Genomic DNA, 10,463 nt, shown 5'->3' on the forward strand with positions numbered 1-10,463 from the left:
CAAAATGTTGGTGACATTGTTTAACTTTGGTGGAGCAAAGATGTGGGATTTTAGCTGGATTTGATTCCAGATGCTTCATAAACAGAGCTACACTCAGAATAGAATAGTTAGACATTTGTTAAATATGGAGATTTATTCTTCTCTATTTCAATTTAATTTTTTTTTTTTTTTTTGAGATGGAATCTTGCTCTGTCATGCAGGCTGGAAGTGCAGTGGGGTGATCTCGGCTCACTGTAACCTTTCCTTCCTGGATTTAAGGGATTCCTGCCTCAGCCTCCCAAGTAGCTGGGACTACAGGTATATGCCACCACACCTGGCTAATTTTTTTGTATTTTTAGTAGAGACAGGGTTTTGCCATGTTGGCCAGGCAGGTCTTGAACTACTGATCTCAGGTGATCCACCCGTCTTGGCTTCTCAAAGTGCTGCTACTGGCATGAGCCACTGTGCCTGGCCTCAGTTTGGATTAACTTTATCCATCCTTTTTTCTGCTAAAATTTACTTTTCAGGATTTTTTTTTTTTTTAAACGGAATCTCGTTCTGTTGCCCAGGCTGGAGTGCAGTGGGATGATCTCGGCTCACTGCAACCTCTGTCTCCCTGGCTCAAGCAATTCTTGTGCCTCAGCCTCCTAAGCAGCTAAAATTATAGGCGTGCCACCATGCCCAGCTAATTTTTGCATTTTTAGTAGATAGAGAGTTTCACCATGTTGGCCAGCCTGGTCTTGAACTTCTGGTCTCAGATGATCCACCTGCCTCAGCCTCCCAAAGTGCTGGCATTGCAGGCAAGAGCCACTGTGCCCAGCCTAAAATTTACTCTCTTAGTATTAGTTTCTATGTCTGACATATAGTGACTATAGTAGAATTGCATAGCTGGAACTAATGGAGAGGGAGAGGTATGACTTCTTATAATTTATTGGATTACTGTAGAAATAAAATTCCATTCAGATATTCTAACCTGAATAAACAGCTTCTGAGGTGTCTTAGTCTTTTTGGGCTGCTACAACAAACTTCCATAGCCTAGGTGGCTTATAAACAGCAGAATTTATTTCTCACATTTCTGAAGGCTGAAAAGTTCTAGATCAAAGCACTGGCAGATTTGGCATCTGGTGAGGGCTTGATTCCTGGTTCATAGACAGCTGTTCTCACATGGCAGTTAGGGGCAAGGGAGTTCTGTGAGGTCTCTTTTATAAGGGCACTGACCCTATTCATGAAGTCTTTTCCTCTTAATACCATCACCTTGGGAGTTTGGATTTAATATATGAGTCTTAGGGTGAAGGGGACATAGATATTTAGTCTGTAGCATGAGATAAAATTTATAAGCTTGTTTAGGATGGGAAGCACCAATAATTGAATTCCTAAAATCCAGTCCTGGCTGTTCTGGCTTTTGAATCCTTTCCTTCTTGCTCAGCCATTGATATGTTAGATGTCTTAAAGATTCAAATATGAATATTCAGTTGATATTGAAGGTGACTGAGTCTCTTTAATTGCTTTGTCTTATGCATCTAATATTGAAGCAGCTGCTGTGCTCAATATCTTACATATACGACGACTTATAAACCTCACAAGAGGTAACTGCTACTCATGGTAGATGTCTCCTGGTGGTCATGTTCTTACTTCTTCATTGAACCATATATTCTCATTCAGTTGAGGTTCCTGAGAGATAGGACATAAACTGTAACAACCAAATGTATGCTAAGCTCTTCTTGGCTAGAAATCTATTCTAAATCCCTGTGTGAGGTCCTGTTCTGGTAGTTGAGCTGAACAGTATAGAAACCTCAGAAACTTCTTTTTTCCTTTTCCTTCAAGATCTAGAGCAGAGCAATCCCTGAAGAGCACTTCCTGCTTCCTTTACTCTGTTGACCTAAGCAAGCTGAGATCCTAAGGATAAGAGCTTCTCTCAAGTAGGAGACAGCCCCAACTGTATCTTTTTCTGGCCACGTACTTAAATCAACATATGACATGGTTTCTAGGCCCCTTAGCATCCTACATGTTACCTTCTGTGTGTTTATCTACAGTTTATGCCTTGTAAACTGTCATGGCTAGAACTGAAACAGATATTCCATATGTGGTCTTTAGCATGGTCAGTTCAGAATGGATTCCTTTGATCTTTTTTCTGGCTGTTCTACATGTAATGGAGCCTAAAACTGCATTATGTTGATTTAATCTGTGAGTAGGTTTTGCAATTGATTGATTCAGAGAACATTCATTATTCTGTTGAAAGTATATGTATTAAGCATCTATTTTATATTAAGCTGTGAGTTAGGTGTTTTACATATAAAGATGGTTAAGACATCAGTGTCCAATTTCTGTTGACTTGCAGTTAGCCTGGACCTTTTTATTCTGGAGAATTGTTAGGGACATTTAAGAAAGCTCCTAATCACTTCAGAAATCATGGTATGTGGTTTGTAGAAGACATTCAGCAAATGCTTGTGGAATAAAGAAACAAATCACTGATACCCAAGTGGGAAATGGGTTATATCTTGATAACTGTCTTTGAGAAACCAATTCATTCTGAGATGTTTAGTTGTAGATACATCAGTATAGCTGACAAAACTAGAATCTACCTACAACTTTATTCTTTATAAATCAGATTTCCTTTCCTAAAAGTATTGGTCAGGAGGGGATAAACAGTATCTAGAATGCTAGGAATCAGTTAAGGAATGTTAGAACCATTCACAAAGCCAGATGAGACATCTTGACTTAATTGACCTGTTTTCAAAATAGATCCCTAAGTTGTCCTTCATTGTCTGTGACTTCAGTAATTGGTTTACATCTTTTTGTTTACTTCATTTTCCTGCATCAAGTTTCAGAGTTCATAGCTAGTAATGGGAAGAAATTTTATGACTATTTTATCATCATGTGGGAATTGTTCTATCTACCGTTACATTTCTTACAGGGGTGAAATTATGAGAGGACTCCCAAGGTGATAACTACCTTAATTTCTCCCTTCTTTACACTTTTCATATTGTCAAAATATGGCTCCCCCTTTCCACTACACACACATGCACACACATACATACACACACACACACATACACATGTTCACACATGCACTTACTTAATTGACATGGCTTCTTTCTATGTTGCATTTTCAGGGGGAATTTGCTCCACTTTCCAAGTTCTCAAGGAGAAGAGGAGAAAGAAAAATTGGAGAGTGACCATACAATGAGGCAGAGTCAACAGCCTATGAAGCCCATTAGTCCTGTCAAGGACCTTGTTTCTCCTGCTTCCCGGAAGGTGGTCATACAAGGGCCATCCAGTCCTCAAGGAGAAGCAGTGGTGTCGGATGTGCTAGAAGACCAGAAGGAAGGACAGAATACTAATCAGGAAAATCCTAGTAAGGCCTTGATTGAAAGGCCTAGCCAAAATAACATAGGAATCCAAACCATGGAGTGTTCCCTGAGGGTTCCAGAAACTGTTTCAGCAGCAACCCAGACTATAAAGATTGTGTGTGAGCAGGGGACCAGTACAGTAGACCAGAACTTCGGAAAGCAAGATGCCACAGTTCAGACTGAGAGGGGGAGTGGTGAGAAACCAGTCAGTGCTCCTGGGGATGATACAGAGTCGCTCCATAGCCAGGTGAGAGAACATACATACTAGGGTGCATCAGAGGCCCTGTTGTTGACTTTCAGGATTCTCAGAGACTTTAAGTTGTGGCATGTCTACCTAATGACAGTTCTTGACAGTTTTGTATATAACAACGGTTAAAAGACAAAAACAACTTTTCCAAGCTACAGATCTGGTAGTGATATTGTGGGTAGCTATAGTCAGTAGTCTTTGAGGGAAAATGTAATATTGCTAGAGTTTTTCAGGTAGGTCTTTAGTGGAGAAGAAAGCCAGATATCAGCTTGGGTCCTGTAATATTCTTCTACATTCACTCTTTTCCTTCTCCATCGTTTTTTATCTTCCCCTCTAACCATCAGATCTAATTTTCTCTCCCTTAAGTCTATTTCATCATGGTTCTCGGAATTTAGAGAGTAGAAAGTAACGGGGAAAGAAGCAGCACCAAGAATAGTGTATTTCAGTATTTGAAACAGAAAGAACAGTAACAGGAATAGAGAGAGAGAGATAGGGAAAAGTCCCCAGGTGACTGTGAACTGCAGAAGAGAGGCTAGACTACAAGCTAATGGGAGGAAAAGGATTAGGGCTGATGAAAGTGAGGCTGGAAGAATATCAGGTTCTAGGGAACAGAGTAGGGAAGTATGGGTACTAGTAGAAATTAAGTAGTTGGCTGTACATGGTGGCACATGCCTGTAATCCCTGCACTTTCGGAGGCCCACGTGGGAGGATTACTTGAGCCCAGGAGTTTGAGACTATCCTGGGCAACATAATGAGACTTTGTCTTTAAAAAAAAAAATTGAGTAGATAAAAATAAGTGGTAGAAATGTATGTGTTAATAAATATGTAGAAGTTCACAACATTTCATTGAGTGGCAGAGTAGGATCTATGGCAGAGAAAATTTGGAAGTTACTAGTTAACAGTAGTCTCCGCTTATCACTGGTTTCTTTTTCTGTGGTTTTAGTTGCCCGTGGTCAGTTGCAGTCCAAAAATATTAAATGTAAAATTATAGAAATAATAAGTTTTAAATTGTGTGCTGTTCTGAGTAATGTGTTAAAATCAAGTGCTGTCCCTCTTAGTTCTGGCGAGGATATGAATGCTCCCTTTTTCCAGCATATCCATGCTGTATATGCTCCCTGCCTGTTAATGACTTAGTAGCCATTGTGGTTATCAGATCAACTATCATGCTATTGCAGTGCTTGCTTCAAGTAACCCTTGTTTTACTTTTTCCCCAAAGTTTGAGAGTAGTGATGTTGACAATCTGAATATGCCAGAAAAGTCGTAAAGTGCTTCCTCTAAGTGAAAAGGTAAAAGGTCTTAATAAGGAAAGAAAAAAAAATCATATGCTGAAGTTACTAAAATGTATGGTAAGAACATATCCATGAAATTATGAACAGTGTATTATTAAAGTTTATTTCATTATTATTAATCTCTATCTGTGCTTGATTTATAAATATGTCTGTATGTATAGGAAGAAACATAGTGTATAGGGTTCGGTATTATCTGCAGTTTCAGGTATCCACTGGGGGTTTTGGCACATTTCTCCCTCAGATAAAGGAGATAATGTAGTGGTCAAATTGCCTTTTCAGTTGTTGTGGTAGATTATCTTCATTTGGGATCTACTTAGGAAATCTTCACTATCGATGTACCACTCATTCTGATTGTCCAAGTTGTTTGTTTTATAAAAACAAAATACAGTTTTTATTTATTGAACACCTGAGGCATATGAGCATTGTGCTCAAACACAATGGCAAATTTTATGTTACACAGATTTTACCATAATAAAAATGTATAGATGATGCGTGGAATAACAGAAATTGAAATTGGTGTGCCATCTTTTGAAGAGAGAGCAAATGAGAAAGGCTATATGCAAGTTTTCCAGGTGTCAGTGCTTTTTAAAAATCCCCTTCAGTGTAGGCAGGACATAGGCCAGTGCTAGTAAGCGGCCTACTTTGACACTCCTGAAATTTTCATTTGTATGTCAAAATGGACATGAAACCAGGTTTCCTATGAAGGGAAAGTATGGTTTTATTTTCATTTTGTTTCCTTCCCTTAATGGTGATATGATCATCAATTTATTTATTTTACAGACACCTCTTTTCAGAAGACTATTTGAAGAGAGGAAGCATAGCTTTCTTTTTATCTGTCCCCTTTACCTTTGCTTTTTATTCTGTCAGACACGCTTAAGTCTCTCTCTTGAAGTGAGAGAGAAGTGTGCAGGGTAGCTTCTTGGCTGCATTTCAAGGGATATGTAAAGCACTGAAACCTTTTAGACTGACTTTCTCTTTAGTGGGGGAATAGTCATATTGTGTGTGTAGGAAGGAAATTCAGGCTGTCATAGTTCTCATGGGTGGGCATCCTGATGATTGAGGTGGGACAGACCTGTGCTTTAACCATTCTTAAGACACAGTTGTATATGTAGAAGAATTTCTTTTTTTTTTTTTTTTGAGACAGTCTCGCCCTATTGCCCAGGCTGGAGTGCAGTGGTGCGACCTCGGCTCACTGCAACCTCCACCTCCCAGGTTCAGGTGATTCTCCTGCCTCAGTCCCCTGAGTAGCTGGGATTACAGGTGCATGCCACCATGTCTGGCTAATTTTTTGTATCTTTAGTGGAGATGGGGTTTCACCATGTTGGCCAGGTTGGTCTCAAAAGCCTGACCTTGTGATCTACCCGCCTGGGCCTCCCAAAGTGGTGGGATTACAGGCGTGAGCCACCACACCCAGCTATATGTAGAAGTATTTTAAAGAATTGGATGAGTAGCGTTCCATGCCTTTGATATTATTTATAACTATTCACATAATTTTTATATCTCCATTTTAGTAAATATTTCACCTCTGCCCGTTTCCAAGTTGAGATTGGAGTGGGGATTATTCAGATCAATTATTGAAAGCTTTTGATAAATTACTACCACATGTCAGAAAAAAATGCAGAATTACCATTATTGCATTTTTGGCTACTTTGATATTGAATGCTGAAAGTAAAATCATCCTACCATAGGGGAGATAAGGTGAGAGACAGAAGTGTGCATTTTCTTTTCAGAATTACAGAGCCAATGGGATGTAAGAGGGAGGGGAAAATGTGATATAGTTGTTATTAGAAAACATTTATTTTTTCAGAAATACAAGACTGAAATTCTAGCACTTTTTATCAGCCACAGGAAGGTCCTAGGTCATAAAGACTGAAAGTCCCAAACTAACTGATGACTAGAGGTGGTACATATGGCTTTAAGATGTTATTTGCTAAGAAGTTATCTTTTAAAAATTACCCAGATCTAACTAAAGCATGAACTCAGGCTGCCTGTAAATAGAAAATTATGAACAAGAAACAATGAATCTGGATGCTATATTAGTTAAATCAGTTGTTCTTTTGAATAGCAGTAGTTATTAGTTTGTTGTGTTTTTGTAAATCAGAAATAGTGCATTTGAAGTTCATCAGAAGTATTGCATCAATTATACTTGTCCTGAACTTTCCAGCAGTGATTTGTCTACTGTAGTACCTGGCACCCTTAAGTTGTTAGATAAATATTTGCTTAATGTTTTTTGAGTGAAAGAAGTGCTGTCCCCCTAAGTAATATTATTTAATAGTTATAATAAAAATGTAGGGTCTTATTTAGCCCTATGTTATTCTTATAGTAGAACTAGATATAAAATCTTAATTTGCAATTTTTTCCATTTCTGGACACTAGCTCAACTTTTTAGCCATAATCTGTTCCTTGGAGTAGATGAAATATTTTATATTTAATTCTTTTTTGTTGTTGTTTTTGAAATGGAGTCTTGCTCTGTCGCCCAGGCTGGAGTGCAGTGGCATGATCTTGGCTCATTGCAACCTCCACCTCCTGGGTTCAAGCAATTCTCCTGCCTCAGCCTCCCAGGTAGCTGGGATTACAGGCACCTGCCACCACACCCAGCTAATTTTTTGCATTTTTAGTAGAGACGGGGTTTCACCGTATTGGCCAGGCTGGTCTTGAACTCCTGACGTTGTGATCCGCCCACCTTGGCCTCCCAAAGTGCTGGGATTACAGGCGTGAGCCACCACGCCCAGCCAAAATAATTTTTATTTAATTCTAGGAGAGATCAGTGTATATTGTTTTAGGTAATAAACTGTGGTTTTCACTTTAATACAGGAAAAACAGATAAACTGAGATTAACAGATAAGTCATTATGGTTTTATGTAAAGGATTAAAGATTGCCTGCCTTTTCTCTAAACAGCTATTGCAAATGTAAACTGTAAACTTGTTTGCTAATTTGCAAGGTAGCATCAAAAGTAGAAGAAATATAATTTAATTAAAAATAATGAACTTCTAGGGCTCAAAGGTTCGTGTAAATGTTTGTAGATATAAGTACCAGATGTAATGAGTTTGATTTAGACAGAAATAGGTCATTTTAGGTGATGCTCATACAAACTTTTCTTAGCCTCTGGTTATACAGCTGATCCATCCCTGGTCTTATTTATAGGTGGTTAAAACAAAACAGTTGGAAGATTCTGTCACACTAGATTCATGGACTCTCGAAACAATTTTCATCATAAAGCATTTGGTTGTGATTTTGCCAGCTTGCAGTGAGACCTTTGCTTATGTTCTGTGTCTTCTGTCACAGGGAGAAGAAGAGTTTGATATGCCTCAGCCTCCACATGGCCATGTCTTGCATCGTCACATGAGAACAATCCGGGAAGTACGCACACTTGTCACTCGTGTCATTACAGATGTGTATTATGTGGATGGAACAGAAGTAGAAAGAAAAGTAACTGAGGTAATATATACTGTGAGTCTGTGTGGCAAGTTAATCCCTCCCTCCCTCCCTCCCTCCTTCCTCTCTTCCCTCCCTCCCTTCCTTCCCCCAAACTAAAGTGCAGTGGCGTGATTTTGTCTCACTGCAGGCTGTGATCTCACTGCAGGCTGCTCAAGTGATCCTCCTGCCTCAGCTTCCCTTGTAGTTGGTTCCACAGGCACAAACCATCATGCCTGACTAGTTTTGTTTATTTTTTGGAGGGACAAGGTTTCACTGTGTTGCCCAGGCTGGTCTTGTTCCCCTGTGCTCAAGCGATCCTTCACCTTTGGCTTCCCAAAATGCTAGGATTATAGGCTTGAGCCACTGCCCCTGGCCCCACATTTCTTTCCACTGAAAAATTATCTCGACTCTTTACCGCATCCCCTTTTCTTGTGCAACACTTTGTTAACATCGTATTATTAGCAGAGGTAGAGAAACAGGGTTAGAAATTAGAGTTCCTGCTTTCTAAAGCTTTCTCCAACTGTGGGTTTGCTGTTTGACCATTAGTTAGTTATTTGACAAGTCCCATCATGCTTTCCTTTTCTGTAAAGAATAGATCTTAATCTCCGTAAATCTCTCTCATGTATAAAGATTGTATGTATTTAAATCCTTAGAATCTCAAATGAAGTTTAGAGCACTCTGTTTATCTACCTGTGTTTCCTCACATATTTTCATGTCTACTTATTCTGTTCTTTCCTTGTCACTGTTTGCGTTCATGGACCTGTTAGTAAGAAATGTACCTTTATTTTTTAGTGAGATTCATTATAGACTCATTACAAATGTCAACACAATATTGGCATTTAGTGACTATTTGTTATATTGAATGGCATAATATGCTGACTTTGTTTACATCTAATAATGAGAGAGATTAGGCAGATTTTTCTAGAATTAAAGATCTGGGACCTTTGTTGGTATACGTTAAGATCTGGAATCATTTTACTAATTAGTAAGAGGAGGCACAGCTATTTTCTTTCTTCTTTTGAGACAAAGTCTCACTTTGTTGCCAGGCTGGAGTGCAGTGGCGCAATTTTGGCCCACTGCAACCTCTGCCTCCGAGGTTCAAGTGATTCTCCGCCTTAGCCTACTGAGTAGCTGGGATCACAGGCACGCACCACCATGCCCAGCTAATTGTATTTTTGGTAGACATGGGTTTTCACCATGTTGGCCAGGATGGTCTTGATCTCCTAACCTTGTGATCCGCCCACCTTGGCCTTCCAAAGTGCTGTGATTACAGGTGTGAGCCACCGCACCTGGCCTTTTTTTTCTTTTTTTGAGATGGAGTCTTGCTTTGTCACCCAGGCTAGAGTACAATGGTGCAGTCTTAGCTCATTGCAACTTCTGCCTCCTGGGTTCAAGCGATTCTCCTGCCTCAACCTCCTGAGTATCTGGGATTACAGGCACCCGCCATTGCACCTGGCTAATTTTTTTTTTTTTTTTTGAGACAGAGTCTTGCTCTGTCACCAGGCGCTAGGCTGGAGTGCAGTGGCGTGATCTTGGCTCACTGCAACCTCTGTCTCCTGGGTTCAAGCAATTCTCCTGCGTCAGCCTCCCAACTAGCTGCGACTACAGGCGCGTGCCACCATGCCCAGCTAATTTTTGTATTTTAGTAGAGACAGGGTTTCGCCATGTTGGCCAGGCTGGTGTCGATCTCTTGACCTTGTGATCTGCCCACCTTGGCTTCCCAAAGTGCTGGGATTACAGGTGTGAGCCACCATGCCCGGCCATTTTTGTATTTTTAGTAGAGATGGGGTTTCACCATATTGGCCAGGCTTGTCCTAAACTCCTGACTTCATGATCCACCCGCCTCACCTCCCAAAGTGTTGGGATTACAGGTATGAGCCACTGCACCTGGCAAGGCACAGATATTCTTCCTTTACCCAGATACTTTACTTTAATTCTGTCTGCTGCCCATGTAGGAGGTTGTACTCAGGGAGAGTTAAACTCTGGTATATAGTATTAAATAGAATGTATAATTGCTGTTATTCAGCAGACTTGTGGCCCTCATGTCAGATAACATTTGAGGTTAGTTTGAGGAATTGTTTGTTGTTTGTTTTACTATACAGAGATTATTCAGATTTCATTGGTTTTATAGGCACTCATTTGAGAAATTGTTTTTTATTCCTTTTTTTTTTTTTTTTTTT

At 39.8% G+C, this 10,463-nt stretch overlaps 1 protein-coding gene across 3 annotated transcripts in view; it reads left to right on the forward strand.

Moving 5' to 3' along the window:
- The window catches only part of TP53BP1 (tumor protein p53 binding protein 1), a 91,311-nt gene that overhangs the window by 57,729 nt on the left and 23,119 nt on the right, over nt 1–10,463 (forward strand). For all 3 annotated transcript variants that reach the window (XM_037744787.1, XM_017546196.2, XM_037744801.1), the window contains 2 exons: nt 3,093–3,576; nt 8,152–8,304. In XM_037744787.1, coding sequence (XP_037600715.1) covers nt 3,093–3,576; nt 8,152–8,304 — 637 coding nt within the window. The remainder of the gene's footprint in view (nt 1–3,092; nt 3,577–8,151; nt 8,305–10,463) is intronic.

This window comes from Cebus imitator, unplaced genomic scaffold, assembly GCF_001604975.1.
Source record: "Cebus imitator isolate Cc_AM_T3 unplaced genomic scaffold, Cebus_imitator-1.0 Scaffold9, whole genome shotgun sequence".
Lineage (NCBI taxonomy): Eukaryota > Metazoa > Chordata > Mammalia > Primates > Cebidae > Cebus > Cebus imitator.